The 22,501-nt window shown below is 43.0% G+C and overlaps 1 protein-coding gene and 1 long non-coding RNA gene across 2 annotated transcripts in view; one reads left to right on the forward strand and one right to left on the reverse strand.

Moving 5' to 3' along the window:
• Positions 1-21,173, forward strand: part of SIN3A (SIN3 transcription regulator family member A) — a 66,803-nt gene extending 45,630 nt beyond the window's left edge. The window contains exons 17-21 of the mRNA XM_040642962.1: positions 3,055-3,228; positions 8,859-8,951; positions 9,855-9,949; positions 16,930-17,137; positions 19,289-21,173. Of these exons, the coding sequence (XP_040498896.1) occupies positions 3,055-3,228; positions 8,859-8,951; positions 9,855-9,949; positions 16,930-17,137; positions 19,289-19,519 (801 nt within the window). The 3' untranslated portion in view covers positions 19,520-21,173. The remainder of the gene's footprint in view (positions 1-3,054; positions 3,229-8,858; positions 8,952-9,854; positions 9,950-16,929; positions 17,138-19,288) is intronic.
• Positions 1-22,501, reverse strand: part of LOC121105539 — a 23,667-nt gene continuing 1,166 nt past the window's right edge. Inside the window, exons 2-3 of the long non-coding RNA XR_005838120.1 lie at positions 10,125-10,288; positions 1-1,091 (exon numbers count right to left, since the gene is read on the reverse strand). This is a non-coding gene — a long non-coding RNA (uncharacterized LOC121105539). The remainder of the gene's footprint in view (positions 1,092-10,124; positions 10,289-22,501) is intronic.

Consider the following 22,501-nt stretch of genomic DNA (forward strand, 5'->3'; position numbering starts at 1 on the left):
TTTTTGAAACAATAGATATAATTATCCATTTATTAGAAGCACCTGGTTATGATTTTGAGTCAGTAATACCTAATGTCTCATCTTTTTAAGAAACAGGTTTTGTCCAGAAACCCAAATACAGTGTTTTGTTTTGTTTTTAAGATTTCATTTGAGACACACACACACAGGGAAGGGGCAGAGGGAGAGAATCTCAAGCAGACATCACACGGAGCACGGAGCACGGAGCACGGAGCCTGACTCGGGCTCAGTCCCACAACCGTGTGATCACAGCCTGAGCCAAAATCAAGAGTCAGATGCTTAACCGACCGGGCCACCGAGGCCCCCCCCAAATCCAGTGTTTTTATGACATATGTTCATGCTTCTTATCGTACTCCTCAATTGGAGGCATATCTTCTCTCATTGTCTTCATCCTGTTGTTCTCCCAGGGTTCATTGCTGACTGGAGGTAGAACGTGTATTTCAAGGTCAAGCCATACATTCACCTTTTTCAGAGTACAGTTGATGGCTTGAACAACAGGCCTTTGAACTGTGCTGGTCCACTTACACGTGGACTCCTTTCAATAAATACAGCATAGCACTGTAAATGCGTTTTCTCTTCCTTATGATTTTCTTAATAATACTTTCTATCTTTATTGTAAAAATGTGATATATAATACATATAACATACAAAATATTTGTTGAGTGTTATCAGTAAGGCTATTGGTCAGTAGTAGGCTATGACTGGTTAGCTTTTGGGGGACTCAAAAGTTATATGCAGATTTTCGGCTGTGTGGAGGGTTTAGTGCCCCTACCCGTCATGTTGTTCAAGGATCAGCTGTAGTTTAATAGGGATTTGTCTTAACACAATAGGCGGTCTCGCAGATAACCTAGTACAGAACTCAGAAAATGGCCAATGTAGGGATTGGACTGGGAAGTTTGTTTTTTTCCCTCTCCCACATGCCTTCTTTCTGGAAATCTGCTTCATTCTCATGCTTCTCTCTGCAGATGGACATTTGGCCATGTACTCAAGGCTTCTCCAGCCCCGTGGGGCTTTGGCTTGCCATTGCAGTACCTCTGGCCTCACCATTGCTTGACGAATGTCTAGATGTTCATCTGAAGAAAAAAAAAAAAGTGACACATTCACTGTTGTCACTTCAAATTAGCAGGAGAGAGAATCTGAGCAGCTTAGCTTGGGAGTGTGAGCTATCCAGTTGTCCCTGATTTTATAGGGCTGTCCTTTCCAAAGACTCTAGGAGGGGCCAGATATCCAAGAAGAGGGTACAGATGGGGAGTCAGTGACATGGTCTGTTTCAGCAAGAAGGTCTTAAGTAGAAGTGTCTGTGTGGTAGGGACCATGCTTTTAGATACACTTTTTTTTACACTGCTTTTTTTTTTCTTCTCCCCCTCTCTTGAACACTGTATCTTAAGCTTCTCCCTATATTACCAGGTTATCATAGGCATTGTCTTAATGGCCATATTAGAACCCATTGTCTGGACTAATTACAATTTAACCATCTCCAGTTGCTGGCCTTTCTGTCACTGTCAGATCAGTCACCCTTCTGACCTTGCACTGTGTCCATTTATCTACAAATACACATACTTGTCATTTAAGACTTTTTTAAATGTTAAAAATAAGTAGTTGTCATAGCTACTAGCACTTCAAAAAGGATGTATCTTCCTAAAAATAGAATGGCTTAGTGGTTTTTGAGAATTTTAAAGTAAAATAGACAAATTGATACTGCAGTTAACATTTTGCTCTCTTCTTGTATATGTTTTTCACATTCTCTGGCATTTTTTTTTTGAGTAAAGTTTCATTTGAGGGAATTTTTATTCCACAGTGGAAATACAGTCATGACCTATGAGAATGGAAACTCTAAAAGGTTCAACTTTCTAGTCATCAGATAGTTTGAGAACAGAGCTGTGGGATGCCTGGGTGGCTCAGTCGGTTGAGAGTCTGCTTTTGGCTCAGGTCAGGATCCGGGGTCCTGGGATTGAGCCCCACATCAGGCTCCTTGCTCAGCAGGGAGCCTGCCTCTCACTCTGCCTGCCACTCCCCCGTTTGTGCTCGCTCACTCTCTCTCTGACAAATAAATAAAATCTTAAAAAAAACACACACACAAAACATAGTCTCAATCATTACCAACAGTCCGTCGTGATTGACCTGTGTTGAAATTGAGTCAATTAACATTTACAATTTAAGTACTATATTTTTTATCTGGTGTAGAAAAATAAGTAATATATTAGACTGAATATCGGCCTATGGGTCAGGAAGCTCGAACGTTAGTCCTAACTCTGTTCCTTCAGCTGAGAACCCCTGGGTAAGTGATTCAGCAACCAATTCTTGAATAGCTAGTGAGTTTCAGACTTTGTGCTCAGACTGGGAATATAGACAGGGATCTAGCTTTCATGTTTCTCCACAGCCTCTGTCCTCACCTTGGCACACAGTGAAATTTGTCTCCTGTGTAACAGGGCACCTCCCCCCTTCAGCCTCCTTCCCGGGGTAGTTGTGTAGATGAAATGAGTGTGAAAGCAAGTTGTACATGGTAGAGAAGCACCATAAAAACAGGAAGCCATGAGGATTTTCTTTCATGTAAAATTTTTTTTACAATTCCTTAGAACTTTAAATAAGCAGCACATTAAATGAGCTGCCTATGTTTTTGTTTTGTTTTTTTTAGATTGTATTTATTTATTTGAAGAGCACAAGCAGGGGGAGCTGCAGAGGGAGATGGAAAAGCAGGCTCCCTACTGAGCAGAGAGCCCCACCTGGGCCTTGATCCTAGGACCCTGGGATCATCACCTGAACCTAAGACAGACGCTTAACCAACTGAGCCACCCTGGCGCCCCAGTTTTGCTTTTAAATGGATAAGAAAGCTTTACTCATGGATCAGTAATACTGTTGAAGATTTAGGTTTATTCTCTAAGAATATGAAATACTGGTTATATGTGATTAATTTTCTAAAGTAACCAACCAAAAAAAACTTTCTGAGCTGAGTGACTGGAACTATCAAAGGAAGGTTGACTGTATGACAGGCGTATTTTCTTGGTTCACTGGTGACTTGCCTTTGCTTGATTCCAGCTGCAGCACATCGTGAGTGACGAGATCTGTGTGCAGGTGACTGACCTCTACCTGGCAGAAAACAATAACGGGGCCACGGGAGGCCAGCTGAACACGCAGACTTCCAGGAGTCTCCTGGAGTCAACATATCAGCGGAAGGCTGAGCAACTCATGTCAGATGAGAATTGCTTTAAGGTGAGAGTTACTCATGTAGTCAAGGACCATGCTGGTGACAGTGTAAGTTGTTGGAACTATCTCTATCCGAAATCGAAGCCATACCAGAATACTTTGATCCAGTGATTCCACTCCTGGAAATTCTTAGAGTTTCTTTGAGCTCACTGGAGAGAATAAAAAACATGGAAAAGTAGAAGTAAAGTCTCCCATGGATGGTCTGTTACTTTCTTGCCTTTTAAAAAAGTTGTTACATATGATTTTTACAATTTTCTATTCTGCCTTTTTTCTCTCTGAATATTTTTTCATTGTATAATGCTTTGTAAATATTATAATGCTTTGTTTAAAAATATTGATACAGGGGCGCCTGGGTGGCTCAGTCGGTTAAGCGACTGCCTTCTCAGGTCATGATCCCAGGGTGCTGGGATCGAGTCCCTCTCCGGGCTCCTTGCTCAGCGGGGAGTCTGCTTCTCCCTCTGCTGCTCCCCCTGTTTGTGCTCTCTCCCTCTTTCTCTCTCGAATAAATAAATAAAATCTTTAAAAAAAAAAAAGATGAGGGGCGCCTGGGTGGCTCAGTCGATTGAGCATCTGCCTTCAGCTCAGGTCATGATCTCTGGGTCCTGGGATCAAGCCCCCGGTTGGGGATCCCTGCTCTGCAAAGAGTCTGTTTCTCCCTCTGCCTCTACTAAAGATTTTTATTTATTTATTTGACAGAGACAGAGACAGCCAACGAGAGAGGGAACACAAGCAGGGGGAGTGGGAGAGGAAGACGCAGGCTCATAGCAGAGGAGCCTGACGTGGGGCTCGATCCCATAACGCCGGGATCACGCCCTGAGCCGAAGGCAGATGCCTAACCTCTGTGCCACCCAGGCGCCCCTAGCGTATAACTCTTGATCTCAGGGTCATGAGTTCAAGCATCACGTTGGTAGTAGAGATCACTTAAAAAAAAAAAAAAACCTTAAATAAATATGCTAATACACATAATTCTATGATCGTTGTAGGAAAGATAGGAAATGCAGAGAAAAGGAAAAACTGTCACCTGTAGTGCTTCCCTGAAATAATTACTGATGACATTTCTAGACTTCCGTGCTTTTATAGGATTTGAAAGAGGGTATACTGGGCAAAATTGTAACTTATTTTGCTCAATTAGCAACACCTCTGTCTTCATCTTTTTATGATTATTTGACATTGTATAGAGGATTTTGACTGTCTTCTTGGGCATTTAGGTTGTTTCCATTTTTCTACCATTACTGCAGTGTTGTTGCTAGTTAATAAAGCAGGTAGTTGGGAACAACCTAGATGTCTGACCCACTGTAGGGTAGGAATGGTTAATAGCAGCCTATTGTGTGAATGCCAGGTGGCATACTTTGGTAGCCTGTAATAGTTAATCATAAATTATAAAAATACTGAAGCAAATAAAAGGATAGAAAACTATGTGTACTCTCATTGCAGCTATGTAATGAATACATACGGTTGAACAAAACTTGTATGTGTTTACATAAGAAGGGCAGGTTCCCGTGGCCCGGAATAAGGTTTGCAGTTGGCTAAGCAGAGAGAGCTAACATATCCTTATTGGATATGTTCCATGTGCTTTAATGACCTGACCCCAAATCGTCCACTTCTGTCTGCTTCGACGTTCAGCTATTTCTTTAGTTTCTAATCCATTTCCTGTACTGTTTGCAGGACAGAAGACCTTTCCTACGCTTTTCAGGGTTGTTTTTTTCCTTCAGGGTTTTAAACCCATAAGTGTTTATTAGAAGTTTACTGTGTGTTGTTTCATGGTGAGCAGAATTACCATCCCCACCCACAATGATTAGCAATGGATTACATTGTGTGGTGAAGGCCTATGAAGGAATGGGTAGACTCACCCTATGGATAAGAATAGTTTTCAGAGTGGCAGAGGGAATAGCAGAAACAAAGGCTTAGTAACCAAAAAAATTATGTGATGTCAGTGATCCTTTAGTTCATGTGGAGAACAAAATTTGATACTATTAACATTAAGCATAAGCAGCCCTTCAGATCCCATGCCCACCCCTGAGCCCCAGCCTCCTTTCCATTTTGTTTCTGTGTACATTGTACTGCTTTTTAAAAACGCAGCCGCGTTTAGCTCTCTGTGTATCCATTCAGACCCTCTTCTGTGCCTTACGTACATATTGTGTATCTATGGAAATAAATGACATTAGGCTGCATATTCTACATTGTGCTTTTTTTCATTTAGTATGGCTTAGAATTTCTCTGTTTTGGTTTATATAGAACCAGCACATTTTTTCAACTGCTTTGTCATACTTAAGAGTAAAAATGTACCGTGGTTTAAAAACGTACCATAGTTTTAAAAAAATCATTCCTGGGACACCCAGGTGGCTCAGTCGATTAAGCATCCGACTCTTGACTTCAGCTCAGGTCATGATCTTGGGGTCATGAGATTGAGTCCCACGTCCAGCTCGCATTCCGTGTGGAGTCTGCTTGAGATTCTCTTTCTCCCTCTGCCCCTCCCCCGGCTCGCCCTTTTTCTCTGTCTCTCTCTCTCTCTCTCAAATAAATAAAATCTTAAACAATCATTCCCTTCAGGGTGAACATTTAAACAATTTTTTTACTTTCTCAAATAGTGCTGCATCCTAGTGCTTGTATCTTGGTGAACATATGTTAGAATTTGAGGTGGAGACCAAGAAATGAAATCACTGGATATGCGTATTTTACATTTTAAATAAATGAATGAATGAATGAATGAATGTGTGTGTGTGTGTACACACATGTTCTTTCAATTTTTGTTTTAAGTAAGCTCCACACCCAGCATGGTGAACTAGGGACCCTGAGACCACAAGTCACGTGCTCCACCAGCTGAGCCATCCACGTGACCCTGAATGTTACCTTTTTTTTTTTTTTTAAGATTTTATGTATTTGACAGAGACAGCGAGAGAGGGAACACAAGCAGGGGGAGTGGGCGAGGGAGAAGCAGNNTTCCTGCTGAGCAGGGAGCCCGACGCAGGGCTTGATCCTGGGACCATGACCTGAGCCGAAGGCAGACAGCTAATGACTGAGCCACCCAGGTGCCCCCGAATGTTACATTTTAATGGAGAATGCCAGTTCACTCTCTACAGCCATAGGCTGTATATACTAGGGTACTCCTTTCCTTTCCTTTCCTCTTTCCTCCCCTCCCCTTTCCTTTCCTTGATTTTATATACTTATGTATTTTTTGAGAGAGAGCATGTGACGGGGTCAAGGGCAGAGGGAGAGAGATTCTTAAGCAGGCTCCATGCCCAGCCCGAGCCCAGTGCAGGGCTCCATCTCACAACCCTGAGATCATGACCTGAGCGAAATCCAGAGTCTGACGCTCACCTGACCGAGCCACCCAGCCTCCTCTAGGGTGCACTTCCATAAAAGCATTTATTTCCCTATCCTTAGTCAACACTAGGTATTATCAAACTTACTATTTTGGCCATTTGGGTGGCTAGAAAATTCTGATTCATATTTCCCCGTTCCCTACCATTGCCCATTTCTGTTTCTTTTTCTGTGTATTGCTTATTCATATCCTTCACCCTGTGTTAGGGAGGGGGGTGTGTAGTTCTTTTTATGTACTTTTAAAAGTAGGGTTTTCTCTGGTGTAGTTTCTCTGAAATTGATTGGACTTCCTCTGTATCCTTCAGTGACCACCTGAGTGTCACTTCAGTGACATGAAGTCATTCTCAACTCACCGAGGAGCAATTATTTATTCCCATAGTGTTCTGCCCATGTCTCTAGAATGTACCTTGGTAGTTACTTAAGTTGTAATGTAAATATAACTGTTGATATTCCTGTTTCCTTTACTAAATTGGGCTCCTCCAAGCTGGAAACTGTGTTGTCTTCTAAAGGCACCTGATAAATAATAGACATTCAGTGACCATGTGTTGAATGAATGAAGTACAGGATATTGGTGAAGGAGGTGTATAGAAAAAGGGTCCTCAGCCATACTAAGTAAAAGATTTGAATTTTCCTGTGGTTGGGGAGCGGTGAAGCATTTTTAAGCACTAAATATCCCACTGGATTTGAGCTTTCAGGAAGATCAGTTTGGCAGCCCTGAGTAAGGAGGAGTGAAGGAACCAGAGGTGTTTTTACAACTGGAGGCAGTTACCATTTGAGTGATGGATATGGGCAGTCAAATAATGAGACTAGTCAAAACTTGGGGAATGGTTGCACAGTTGCGAGAGCCAGGGTAAACACATGGTTAAAGGCCTAACAAGACGGGTGACAGGTGGAGGAACCTGTTGGGGGGTGAAATTAAGTTCAGTTTTCAGTGGAGAGGAGAGAGTCTTCTCAGTGTCACTTTAAAGACTGATTTCGTTAAGCAGTAGCATAAATCTTGACCCTCTAGGTCATCCTAGATTGGGTGGGGAGGAACAAACTCCTAGGGACAGTTTTTTTTTCGAATCTATTATGTTGCATGTATTATGTTCTTATCAATGTTTTAAATTTTACTAGCAGGTAGAAATTTTTAAAGCTTCTCTGGAAGACACTGGGAACCAGAAGTGGCTTCTGGTCCTGTTTACTTAATGACTGTGTGGCCTTCAGAAGTGAGAACTCTGAATTTTAGGTTTTTCCCTGTGTAAAATGAACAAGGTTGAAATAAATGATTCTCAAGCTTCCTAGTAAACTCTGATCTTCTCCATGTGATTCAGACAGTGATCTTGTCTGCAGTAAGCCTTTAGGGTAAGGGCATTGAAAACCTTGGAATTCTGATGGGGAAGGTCCCATGTGCCACCACCATTTGATAGTTCTTTCATGCAAAGCATGGCTTGTTTTTGCCTCTAATCAGTGTATGTCTTTTAAATACGATTTTTTAAAAAAAATCATACAAATGTTAGAGCTCAGAATTTTAAGAACTTCAAATATGATTGATACCATTACAGCAGATCACTTTAGTATGTTGATGCTTTGTCTTCCTTACACCATAGTGTGTGTGTGTGTGTGTGTGTGTGTGTGTGTGTGTGTGAGAGAGAGAGAGAGAGAGAGTGATGGCTTGGGTAGTCTTTTTATTTTATTTTGTTTCAAGATTTTATTTTCAAGTAATCTCTACATCTCACATGGGGCTCGAACTTGCAATCCAGAGATCGACTGTCACATGCTCTACAACTGAGCCAGCCAGGTGCCCCCTTGGGTGGTAATCTTTATGGTGATAGAATTGATTGCTGCTAACTGTTGGGTTTGATGTTTTCTGCTTCACTTTGGTATAAGAAGTTTCCTTTTCTTTCTTTCCTTTCATTCTCTTTTCTTTTTTTCTTTCATGCTTTTGGCTTAACGTTTTTGTATTAAGTTCGAGAAATGGGGTTATGGGGTAAAATGGCATTGACATTTCATGGTTCTGGCTTTATGCCATATTTCTTTCCAATAAACAAAATAAGTTTAAAACACTTTTACACTGATTATTGCTTCAGCTAATACAAGAGGTATGAAACATGAGGTGGTACTTTTTGCTCTAACCTTTCATTGTGCTGATAGTAAGATTGGACTTCTGCCTTTTTTATCACCTGCCTCCTAAACTTTGGAGTACCCGCTTCATCTCTTCAATTAGAGTGAAGTTTTATAACTTTATTGCCTCCCTACCTCCCAACCCTTGAGCAGCTAGGTTATAGCTTTGGAGGAGATGGTCTTTTGTTTACACCCTGGTTTCTTATTTGCAGCTTATGTTTATTCAGAGCCAGGGCCAGGTTCAGCTGACCATTGAGCTCCTGGACACAGAAGAGGAGAACTCGGATGACCCTGTAGAAGCAGAGGTATGGACAAGTATATTGCAGAAACTGGGTGGTTAGAGAGCCGTCCTGTCCTGAGACTCTGCCTAGTGATGGTCTTCTAGAAGGCCAAGACAGCCTCGGGCCTGATAAGGGTCAGAACCTGTTGCTTAAAGAATGGGCCATCCCAGCCATGTGTTCAGTGGAAGGGAAGGGCTGCCTAGTGGTAGATATTTAGGGTTGATGGACTTCTCATTTAGCCGTCAGTAAAGCCATCTCTCAGGACATCTCATGGTTGGCAGCTTTCCTGTTTTTCTTCTAAATTATAAGACACAACAAATGAGGTACCATGTGCCCGGTATCATCTTGATGTGTCATGTTTACTTTTTATTGGGAGAGATGACGCCAGTTGTCAACCCCACGGAGTGGATAGAGTGAGTTGGTTATCATAGCTAGGCCTAGCAGATAATGTTAATGAGAGACACAAGCCATGTTACGATGTTGAGGGGCTATGGGAGGGAGATTATTGTTCTGTGGGAATATTAGCTCCTGGTTGCCAAATCTTTGAAAAAAAATTTTTTGAGATGCCAGAAATCCAGATTTTAATGTGAAAGATACTGATTTTCAGACATTTGCCACTGTATGTTTTATTCTTGAACAAAACCCTCTGTGGGGAAATAAAACTTGTCTGTGAGCCATTCTCTACTCATTTATGACTTCTGGTAACTTTTAAAGTATCTCGGACAAACTTTGGGTTTTGTTATCTAACAGGAATTTAAAGCTGTGTGTCGATACCAAGTAACAGCATGTCATATGGAAAGATATTTTTGATATTAAAACTTAAGAGTTTCTGACAGTTTAGTCCTCGAATTTGCTAGACTACCTGAGGAGGATGGAGTCCAGTTTTTGTACTCTCTCTCCACCCCCATTTTGTGTTTTTAATCCTAGCGTTGGTCAGACTATGTGGAGCGATACATGAATTCTGATACTACCTCTCCTGAACTTCGTGAGCACCTGGCACGGAAACCAGTATTTCTCCCAAGGTAAGTGAACTGAGTCACATGTTAGCAGTTTATACTTGCATAGGTTGAGGAATAGAAAGTTCAATTTTCAGATCCTTGGCTTTCGCTTACTCAGTTCGTTGTTCTCTCTGCTGAACACCAAGGACACTGAGGACACTAATTCAAGGTTTCTGTGGCTGTTCTGCCATGAGCTTACCTGGAGCATGTGCCAAAGCATCAGAGAAGTGAGAGCTTTAGAGAACCAGCAGTAACTTCCTGTGTCAGATAGGAGTGTGTGTCGGAGTCTCCAGACTTGGTGATTCATGAGGAAGACTCACAGGACTCAGCATGTAGTCATACTCACAGCGATGATTTATTACACTGAAAGAATATACAGCTAAATCAGCATGGGGAGAGGCGTCTGTGACAAAGTCAGAGGAAACCAGGTGCAAGCTTCCAAGAGTCCTCTTCCATTGCAGCCACATGGGATACTCTTAATTCTTCTAAGAAACAAATGATGACAGTACGTTTGAAACTGTCTACCAGGGAAGCTCGTTAGGGGACTCAGTGCCAGGGTTTTTTATTGGGTGATAGTCATGTAGGCACTGTCTGCCTAGCATGTAACAAAATACCAGACTCCCAGAAAGAAAGCAGGTTTTTAGATGAAACCACGTATTTGTGTGTGAACAGTTTAGGTACAGGGAGACACTTTTATTGCTTAGGGAATGGTGGAAACTCTCCCAACATCCAAGATTCCAGAAGCCAGCCAAGTGACAACCTTGAAAACAGACCTTTCAAAAGATAGCAGACTTACAAAAACAATAAGATACCTAGGAATACATGTAACCAAAGAGGTGAAAGACCTGTACTCTGAAAACTATAAAACATTGATGATGGAAATTGAAGACAAAGAAGTGGAAACACTTTTCCATGCTCCTGGTTTGGAAGAAGAAATATTATAATGTCTGTACTACCCAATGCAATCTACACATTTAATGCAATTCCTATGAAAATACCACCAGGATTTTTCACAGAGCTAGAACAAATAATCCTAAAATTTGTATGGAACCACAGAAGACCCCGAATAGCCAAACAATCTTGGGGGGAAAAAAAACAAAGCTGGAAGTATCACAACTCCAGACTTGAAGTTATATTAGAAAGCTGTAGTAATCAATACAGTATGGTACTGGCACAAAAATAAGACACGTAGATCAATAGAACAGAATAGAAAACCTAGCAATAAACCCATGATTATGTGGTCCATTAATCTTTGACAAAGCAGGAAAGAATATTCAATGGGGAAAAGACAGTCTCTTCAACAAATGGTGCTGGGAAAACTGCTCAGCTACGTGCAGAAGAATGAAACTGGACTGCTTTTACACCATATACAAAAATAAATTCAAAGTGGATTTTAAAGACCTACATGTGAGACCTGAAACCATAAAAATCCTAGAAGAGAACACGGGCAGTAATTTCTTTAATGTCCGCTGTAGCAACTTTTTCTAGAGAAGTCTCCTGAGGCAAGGGAAACAAAAACTCTTGGGACTACATCGAAATAAAAAACTCTGCAGGGCAAAGGAAATAATCTACAAAACTAAAAGGCAGCCTACAGAATGGGAGGAGATAAAAGTACTTACACAACTCAACACCCCAAAAAACAAATAATCCAATTAAAAATGGGCAGGGGGCGCCGGGGTAGCTCAGTCGGTAAAGTGTCCAGCTCTTGATTTCGGCTCAGGTCATAGTCTTAGGGTCATGAGATCGAGCCCTGCGTCTGGTTCCATGCTCAGCAGGGAGTCTGCTTGAAATTTTTCTCTCTACTTCTGCCCCCCCCGCCCCCACCATGTGCATGGGTGCGCTCGCTCGCTCTTCCTCTCTCTCTCTCAAATCTTAGAGAAAAAAAAAGTAGAAGACATGAACAGACATTGCTCCAAAGAAGACCTACAGGTTGCTGACAGGTAATATGAAACGATGCTCAACATCACTAATCATCAGGGAAATGCACATCAAAACTACAGTGAGACATTGCCTTACACCTGTCAGAATGGCTAACATGAAAAACGCAAGAAACATCATGCTGTCAGGGATGTGGGGAAAAAAGGTGGGAATGCAAACTGGTGCAGCCACTATGGGAAACAGTATGGAGGTTCCTCAAAAAGTTAAAAATAGAACTACCCTGTGATCCAGGAATCGCACTACTGGGTACCTAAAGAATACAAAAACGCTAGGTCAAGAGGATACATGCACCTCTGTGTTTAGAGCAACATTATCTACAATAGCCAAGATATGGAAGCAGCCTAAGTGTCCATCAATCGATGAATGCATAAAGAAGATGTGGGATATGTATATATATATACACAATGGAATATTATTCAGCCATAGAAGGAATGAAGTCTTGCCATTTGCAACAACATGGATGGAGCTAGAGAGTATTATAGAGTATTATGCTAAGTGAAATAAGTCAGAGAAAGACAAATACCGTATGATTCCACTCATATGTGGAATTTAAGAAACAAACCAGCCACGGGGGGGAAAAGAAGAGAGAGACAAACCAAGAAACAGACTTATTTAACTATAGAAAACAAACTGATAGTCTCCAGAGGGGAGGTCGGTGACATAGGTGATGGGGATTGAGGAGGGCACTTGTCGTGATGAGCACTGGGTGATGTGTGGAAGTGTTGAATCGCTATATTGTACATCTGCAACTAATACAACACTGTGTGTTAACTATACTAGAATTACATTTTAAAAAAATAATAAAGTAGAACCCAAGGAACAAAGAATCTAGTCAAGAAGGGCAGAAGACATGAACAGACGTTTCTGCAAAGAAGACATCCAAGTGGCCAACAGACACGTGAGAAATTGTTCCACGTCACCTGGCATCAGGGAAATACAGATCAAAACCCCAGTGCGATACCTCCTCCCACCAGTGAGAATGGCTACAATTAACAAGTCAGGAAATGACAGATGTTGGTGAGGATGCAGAGAAAGGGGAACCCTTACACTGTTGGTGGGGATGCAAGCTGGTGCAGCCCCTCTGGAAAACAGTATGGAGGTTCCTCAAAAAGTTGAAAATAGAGCTACCCTACGACCCATTAACTGCACTACTGGGTATTTACCCCAAAGATACAAATGAAATCATCTGAAGGGGTGCCTGCACCCGTGGTTATAGCAGCGATGTCCACAATAGCCAAACTATAGAAAAGGCTCATATCTCCATCAACAGATGAATGGATAAAGAAGATGTGGTATGTGTATGTATATATATACACACACACATGTATACACACACATACATACACACGTATACATAGATACAATGGAATATTATGCAGCCATCAAAAAATGAAATCTTGCCATTTGCAATGATGTAGATGGAACTAGAGGGTATTATGCTAGGTGAAATAAATCAGTTGGAGAAAGAATTATATGATCTCACTGATATATGGAATTTAAGAAACAAGGCAGAGAGTCATAGGGAAAGAGAGGAAAAAATGAAAAGACAAAACCAGAGAGGGAGACAAACATAAGAGACTCTTAATCTCAGGAAACAAACTGAGGGTTGCTGGAGTGGAGGGGAGTGGGAGGGATGGGGTGGCTGGGTGATGGACATTGGGGAGGGTAAGGCTGATGAGTTAAAGACCTGTACCCCGAAACAAATAATACATTATATGATAAGAATAGTAATAATAAAATAGAGCTGTCTTTTGAAGATAAGAGGAAAAACCCACAAAAGATAGCAGTCCTAGGTCTGCTATATTCACTTCACAGAATTTTTAAAATTCCTCCCTGTTTATGGGCAGTGTGTTGTCGGTCCTCTGTCTGAGGGTGAACATGGAGTTCCGGAAGTAGACAAGAGGGTTGGTGCAGTAGAGTGGCATTCTTCCTTCCCAGAAGCTCAGAACTGAAATCCCATGTCTTAACATTTCCAGAAAGGTATTATCCCAATACAGACGGTCCCCCACTTAGGATAGTTTGACTTAAATGATTTTTGGACTTTACAATGATGTGAAAGTGATACACACTCATTAGAAACAATTTTGAATTTGGAATTGGGTCTTTTCCCAGCCTAGTGATCTGTGATATGATCCTCTCGTGAAGCTGGGCAGGGGTCACAGCTCCCAGTCAGCTTCATGAGCACAAGGGTCAAGAACTGACGGGGCGCCTGGGTAGCGCAGTCGTTAGGCGGCTGCCTTCGGCTCAGGGCGTGATCCCGGCATTCTGGGATCGAATCCCACATCGGGCTCCTCCGCTGGGAGCCTGCCTCTTCCTCTCCCACTCCCCCTGCTTGTGTTCCCTCTCTCGCTGGCTGTCTCTCTCTGTCAAATAAAGTGCGTTAGGCTAAGCCGTGATGTTCATTCTGTAGGTTAGGTTTATAAAATGCACTTTTGACTTACAGTGTTTTCAGCTTCTTATCAGGATGTAACCCCTAAGTCAAGGAAGATCTGTGCTATTATTATTATTAGACTGAGTTCTAATCAGAACATGGAAAGGGGGTGTGAGCAGAAGGGTCCTGCCGGCCTCATTGCTTGATTCATTCAGCAGACTTTGAGCAGCTGTTCTGTGCCAGACCTCTCCAACAAAACAGACTTAGTCTCCAGGTTTATGAAATAGTACAATAAACATATCACGTATTTCTCACCAGGTTGGCCAAGTTTTTAAAAGATTTATAACCTGTGTTGTAGCGGGTGTGGGTTAGGAAAGCACTTTCATATTTTATGGGGAAAATAGAAATTGGTACAATCATTCTAGGGCCAGGGCAATTAAAATGTATGGGAACTTTACCCGGCAACTTTGGTTTCTAATAATTTGCGTGACAGCTGAGGTTCTCAGTCTTTTTGGCCTTGAGATCCCTTACGTTCTTAGAGACTGAATATTCCAAAAAGCTTTTGTTTATGTGGATTATATCAGGTAACATTTTTTTTAAGATTTATTTATTTAGAGAGGAGGGAGTGCATGAGTGGGGGAGGGGCAGAGGGAGGGGAAGAGAATCTCAAGCAGACTCCTTGCTGAGCAGGGAGCCCCATCCCTGCCCCAGGGCTTGATCCCGTGACCCTGAGATCATGACCTGAGCCAAAACCAAGAGTCCGACACTCAACCAGTTGAGTCACCCAGGCGCCCCTTCATTGTTCATTTTTTGAGAAAATAGCTGCCAACACATACTCTAGGATGTTGTTCTTTCAGGTAAAAGTAGTGATCCATTTGCCACTCAGGCACCGCCCGCGTGCTCCTGTCTGAGAACCCCGTTGTGCTTTGGCTCACTAGGGTGCTGGATGTGTAGTTTCCATTTTACCGCACAGCGTATTAAAAGGATGTGAACTAAGGGGCTGGGATTTGACAAAATATGTTACTGCTTCATCAGGGACTTTTTTTTTTTTTTAAGATTTATTTTTTTTTTTTTAGGGATGCCTGGTGGCTCAGTCCTTAGGCGGCTGCCTTTGGCACAGGTCACAATCCCAGGGTCCTGGGACCAAGTCCTATATCAAGCTCCCTGCTCAGCACGGGCCCTGCCTCTCCCTCTGCCTGCTGCTCCCCCTGCTTGTGTGCACTCACTTGCGCTCTCTCTCTGGCAAAAAAATAAATAAAATCTTAAAAAAAATAATAAAGATTTATTTTTTTATTTGAGAAAGAGAGCAGGGGAAGGGGCTGAAGGAGAGAGAAAACTTAAACAGACTCTGCACTGATCACAGAGCCCGTCACAGGGCTCAGTCTCACAAGCCTGAGATCATGGCTGAGCTGAAACCAAGAGTTGGACACTTAACTGCGCCACCCAGGCATCCCCATCATGGACATTCTAAGTGAAACCAGCTTTCCTTATTTTCTTTTTAAAGATTTTATTTATTTATTTGAGAGAGAGAGAGCATGAGCAGGGGGAGGGGCCGAGAGAGAAGCAGACTCCCCAGTGAGCCAGGAGCCTGACTTGGGCCTCTGTCTCAGGACCCCGGAATCATGACCTGAGCCAAAGGCAGACGCTTAACTGACTGAGCCACCCAGGACCCCAGCTTTCCTCTTTTAATTGCCAGAGCGTGGCCAGAGAAGAATATAAAGGTTTCTAAGGACAGTTTGGTGCCACCAGCATTTTTATTCACCATTACTTTTGCACTGGCCGTGTAAATGTTAACCAAGGAAAAAAAGTTTTCTATATATGTTTCAGTATTATTATGTTTTAGTATTATTGTGAAAATAGTTTTGATCTCATAGATCTCCTAAAAAGGGTCTTCGGGGCCCCCAAGGGTCCTTGAACCAAAGAACTGCTGTCCTACAGGAATACATGTATACAGAGATATTCACTGAAGCAATGTTTTTTCATAGCAAAGTATTAGAAACAATATAATTGGCTGACAAGCTTTCTCCTGCTTGCTTTTGGAGAGAATTCAGCTCTAAATACCTGCCAGGGCATCCATTGATGGGAATTGTCTTTTTAACTGTGTGTGTAGAAAACAGGAATTAGTACCATCTTTGGGGGGAATTGAAAAAATAGGCGTTCAGATAATCATCTTTGCTCTGTGGTTCAGGTGAGGAGCCCTGACTGATTCCCGTTAAGGAATGGTTCAATCAAGGCATGTTAGTCTCCAGCAATTCAAAAGAATGTGAAGTCTTTGGTGAAATGAAAGAAATCTTCACATTAAGTGAAAAGTGGAGAATAATAAAATACTTATAGTATGATCCTATTTTGTCTTTAAAAACATCCCAAAGCAGAACTATAGTGAGCGATTACGTATGTGAATTCCGAGAGGCCTAGAAGGTTTAAAATCAAAACTGCTCTCAGTGCTGTCTCTGCCAAGGCATGTGGGACTCGGAGAATCCGGGGTAGGAGGTGGTTAAAAATTTCTACGTTTTATTTTATGTATCTTTGCATTTGAAGGTTTTTTTTTTTTAAACAACGAAACCACTGGCAATATATATAACTAAAATTGTGATAACTGCCATGGAGGCATACAATAAGGAGAACCCCTTTGAGGGGACTCATAGGAATCTGCATCTGGATGAACTCTGATCCTGCACGGCTTCTTGCTTTGTAGGAATCTGAGGCGGATCCGGAAATGTCAGCGTGGTCGAGAACAGCAGGAAAAGGAAGGGAAGGAAGGAAACAGCAAGAAGACCATGGAGAATGTGGATAGCCTGGATAAACTGGAGTGTAGATTCAAGTTGAATTCCTACAAGATGGTGTACGTGATCAAGTCAGAGGACTACATGTACCGGAGGACTGCCTTGCTCCGGGCTCACCAGGTAAGACCCAGTCACTGGCATTTCTCCATACCTCTCCCGCCCCAGCCAGGCCCAGGCCTACTGCAGAGGTTTCTGATTGTTTCTCTCCCTTTATGAGACCCACCTCTTGGATTTGAGAATTGTTGAGTAGGCAGGTATATTAGTCTATTGAAGATGTCAGAATAAAGGTCCACAGACTGCGTGCCTTAAACAATAGAAATTTATTGTCCTACAATTCTGGAGACTAAAAGTCAAAAATTGAAGTGTGGCAGAGTTGGTTTGAACCAGGGCTGTGAGGGAGAATCTTTTCCATACCTCTCCTCGCCCTGGTGTTTTGCTGGCAGTCTTCGGCCTTCCTTGGTGTGCCGGTCTCCGCCTTCATCTTCTTCACGTAGCGTTTTCCCTGCGTGCCTGTGTCCAGTGTCCCCCTTTTAAAGGGGGCCGGCCATACCGGACTCGAGGTCCACCCAGCTGTAGTCCGACCGCATCTTAACTGATTACATCTGCAACAACTTTATTTCTGAGTTAGGTCACGTTCTGCGGTACTGGGGGGAGTACTTCAGACATCTCAGCAAAGCTACTCCCAGCTTTTGCGTTACAAGTGGTATTGCTTATGAATTCTGTCTGTTCTCACGTGCTGTCTCAACTGTGAAAGCTTCCTGGTGCAGTTTTGTAGCAGGATTGTGCCAGATCCTGGGGCACAACCATGAAGTAGATCGTATAAAATAGTGTGATATGCACTATCAAGGAGAGAAACCAGATGAAGTGCTCGTGGGTAGCTGGCGTGCAGGCCATTTGTGTGGCGGGGGAGACCTCCCCTAGGAGGTGACTCTTGAGGTTGGAACAGTGACCAAGGATCCAGCCAGGTGAGGAGGTGAGGGTTGGCGCTTTGTGGATGAAGGAAACCAGCAAATGCAGTGTCGGAAGGGAGGAAAGGACTCGGCATGTTTGAGAAACTAGAAGCATCAGTGAGGCTTGAGCCAGAGGGAGAGAGGCCTGCTTGGAGTTAAAGGGCGGGCAGAGACAGCAATACTAGATTACATTACAGAGACATTTGGATTTTGTTTGCAGTACATGGGGACATTGTCGACAGGGTGGCTTGGACTGCTGTCCAAGTGGGGATGATTTGGGGTGTGAAGTTGGAAAGGCAGAGAACGCTTAAAAGACTGCTCTGTCCAAGTGCGATGTGACGGTGACCCAGGCTACGAGGGTGGCAGTGGAATTGTAAGAATTAGATCAGAGGTACCGTCTGGAGATAGGGTTATCAGGATGCGGTAATGATCGGCTACGAGTAGGTAAGAGAAAGAACATCAAGGAAGATGCCTGGTCGTTTTGGGTTTTTGGTTTTGTCTGTTTCTGCTTGAGTACATGGGCAGTTTAGGGGTTACTCTGTTGATGGAAGGGGGTTGGGGACACATCAAGCACTGTGTTTTGAACTGGTGAAGTTTGAGAGGACTAGAGGTCATTCAAGTGGGAGATGTGGGATGGGTGGTTTGATAGACTTCTCATGATGCTGTGCGTTGTATGTCTGATGCAAATTATTAGGGGAACTAGGTAACACCTAATTCATCTTTGTACCCCCTACTCTGCCTCGCACATAGGCACCAATAAATATTTACCGGTTGGGTAGGTAGGAGCGTAAACTTCCTCTGAAGATCTGCTGGGCAGGGCGGAGTAATGCAGTGAAGGGAAGGTGGGTGTTAAGCCCTTTGCCTTGCACTGTCTTACTTAGAAGTGGATTGCCATGCTGACAGAATGACCTAATAGCTGCAACTCATTGTGTCTCATTCGGGTACATTAGAAGCAGCTGGGCTGCTAGTTTAAAAATGCAGATTGATGAAAATGAGGAAATCTGTATTTTTATCAGGTTCCCTAGTTGATACTAATGAATGCTAAAAATGAGAACTACTGAGCTCATTCTGCTCAAGACCCCGTGTTGGTATTTCTTTAGGGGCTTTATGAGTGCCAACTCTTTACATGCTCTATGTTCTTCGTCTCTTTTCAATTTCCTTCTTTAAACAGAGACTCCTTACTAATCAGTAGTATCAAAGGCTCCACCCCACCTCTTTTCCTCTGCTACTTTAGGAGAAAATTAGGCTTTGTATTTGAAGAGGTGTTTTTTGGTTTGTTTTGTCTTAGTTCATGGGGTTTTTTTCATGTTCTGTTTTGCAGTCCCACGAGCGTGTAAGCAAGCGGCTACATCAGCGGTTCCAGGCCTGGGTAGATAAATGGACCAAGGAGCATGTGCCCCGTGAAATGGCAGCAGAGACCAGCAAGTGGCTCATGGGGGAGGGGCTGGAGGGCCTGGTGCCCTGTACCACCACCTGTGACACGGAGACCCTGCACTTTGTGAGCATTAACAAGTACCGTGTCAAATACGGCACAGTGTTCAAAGCCCCGTAACTGCAGAGCCAGAGCAGATAACTTGAGGGGGGTGTGTGTGGGGAGCGCGTGCACTCACGCACACTGAAGAAACAAGGAAGATGCCTTTCAAGCCTCACTGGGCCTCTCTGGGACATGGCCACCTGATCAGTGTGTGGCTGGTGCAACCTGGCACCAAGTGGGCTACATAAAAGGAACGTGGACACCTTACAAAGCTGGAGCTGGAACTTTTCCCAAGGGGTGTGGGGATTAGCCTGCCCTGGAGGGAAGGAGATCCGTGCAAGCACAGAGACATGCAGCTTGCTTACACACACCAGCAGAGCTAAGACTGGAGTCTCCTGGGGCCTGACCTTCGATGAAGGAGCCAGATGCTGTTCACACCTTGACTGGATGGGCGTGCACTGACAGACTGGGGAAGGACTCACCGCTCGGATGGATTGTAACTCTGATGGTCACTGCTCCTCTCCTCTCCCCCCAAAAGGAAAAAAAACTGGATTTGATTTTTTTTTTTTTTTCCCGGTCACTCGAGCACATCTAGATCACCCATTAGGTTTTATCTGGGACCTGCAGTTTGGCTTTGGGGTTGATCATCTTGTGGGTTTTTCCTGACGAATCCCTCGCTGCCCACCCTTTACACTCTCCTCTGGTTCTCAACCTCAGCAAGTTCAAATCCGTCGTCCTTTTTAGCTCCCGTGGAACTGTTTTGTACCTGCTTCTTTACTAGTCTACCCTAGTGCCATCCACCAGCTTTACTCTCTGACACACACACACACACACACACACACACAATTTTAACTTCGTTTTTCTTTTTCTTTTTTCTTTTTTGTAAATAATGTACATACTGTCGATTTTTTATTAAAAGAAATATGCTTTGATGTGCTAGCATAACTGCTCTAGCTTCTTGTGTACCATAGTTCTCTGTGGCTCAGATTTAGTACCTATGAACAGATGTACAAGACATTTATTACACTTTTTACCAAAGGGAGTTACTGTTGTAGTACTTTTGTGTAAAACTTGTCTCCCCCTTGCCCCAACTGTTTTTTTTTTTTTCTTATTTTCCTTTCTTTTCTTTCTTTCCTTTTTTTCCTTTTTTTCTTTTCTTTTCTTTTTTTTTTTTTTTTTGTAAATAAATAAAGCTTGGTGTTCTTACTTAAGGAATGAATTCTCAACCCAAGTCCCTTGTCCTCACCAGAGAACTATTGTGGAGCAGGGATTTGGGCTTCAATTCCTTATCCTCGGCACAAACAAGAATTTGCTTTAAATAGTTCATTGCACTTGTCCCAAATCAAAATATTCCAAATTTTTAAAATAGAATACTTGATTCTTTTAGTACATGTTTTTCCCCTTATTTCAACTGTTTGGAAATATTTTCTATTTGGGTAGTTGTCCGGCTATTTAGTTTGCATTTCTCTGTGTTGTTTTTCTTATCCTTAATTGGAAATGGGGGTGAACAACTTAAATACCAAACCAGTATTTGAAAGAAATGTGTACAAGGCGTGTGGTATAAATGGGTTGGGAGAGAGAAGATTTGCTACCTTCTTAGCAACTGCAAATGGAATATATATTTTTTTATTACATAAACTTAGACTGGCAGACCAGACATTTAAATTGAGTGATTAGGATTTTTCTGTGTCTTCAGCCTGGAGTTTCTGAACAAAGACCAACTGAACTGCTCTGAGTACTCTGGTAGATTCATTCTCCATCAGCCATTACCCTAGTGTCAGTTGTAAAGCAACAGTGTTTTGTGTGGTTTTGTTTGCTTAAAAAACCCCAACACTACCACCAAAGACTACAAATTTGGGGGCTTCTGAACTTTAAAAACACATGGTACAGCCTTCTCCAGTTTTGGACTTTTTTGTTGTAGGGGGAACAGGAGACTCTGAGCCCCAAAGTGTAGGGGGTGGTAAAAGAGCCTTGTGGGAGGAGACTATAGGGTTGAAGCTGGACAGTGCCTGACTTGGAGTGATACATTATTGATTGAGGGGAAAGATCTTCAGGTTTTTCCAGCAATAGTTCACCTATCCCCCTCTGCTCACCAAGAAAGGTCATGTTTACTTGGAATTATGGGAGAAATTGATGGGGTCTGATCAGGGGCAGCCCCAGCTGCTGGCTGCCCTCACACTGTTACCTCCAGACCTACCTGCCTGCAGGTCAGGATCTGGTTTCAGGGCCGAGTTCAGGAGAAAATGCAACGCATCAGGGCAACCAAAAGAAGAGGGAGCTTCATCTACAGCCAGGGTTTTCACAAGCACCACCTTTATCCCTCCTGCCTTCTGAAAACAACTCCAAGCTCTAAACCCAGCCTGTGTTATAGCAGCGAGTTACTTATCTTTAGTTTAAATCACGTTTGGTATTCTGTACTTAGTCACCCTTCCCTGTGATTTGCACTTGAAATGTGTACTTGGTCAGTATTTCCATTAAAATATCAGGGCTAATGTGTATATATTTTTCTTAGTAACGATTTATAGACAAGCCTGGCAATCCTAGAAGGGGGGAAAAAACTGCCAATGGACTACTAGGGTAAGGATGAAATTGGAGGTGTTTCTGGCACTGTGGCTTTTCTGAACTCTCCAGCCCTGTGTGGTGAAATACATTATTCAAGTGGGATCTTGAATGCTGTGACTGTGATCTGCCATCACATCAAAATATTCCCAGGGTTTCTGGCGATAAATGACAGCTATAAATACAAAATATGTAGGAGGAAGCTCCGGTTATTGGGGTGCAAACCCCTCCCTATTTAACACATGTCTGCCGATCAGCTTCAAAGCACAGGCCCTGGCGTCTGGCTCTTCCCGCGTTCAGCAGGTTTTCTAGATAGCACCGGAGGTCTGGGGGGCCTTGGAGGGCTAGCCGGTTCCCGCTTGTGGCTTCTGAGCCCGGTGACCTGCGTGTGCAGCAGCCGGGGCTCCGCCCGTCGTGCCTAAAATCCCCGGTCTCTGTGTCGGGACTTTCGGAGAATCAAAGCGTCGCACTTGCCGTTCTATTTAGGGGTTTGCCCAGTGG

The sequence above is a fragment of the Ursus maritimus genome, unplaced genomic scaffold (genome assembly GCF_017311325.1).
Source record: "Ursus maritimus isolate PB19 unplaced genomic scaffold, ASM1731132v1 scaffold_27, whole genome shotgun sequence".
NCBI lineage: Eukaryota > Metazoa > Chordata > Mammalia > Carnivora > Ursidae > Ursus > Ursus maritimus.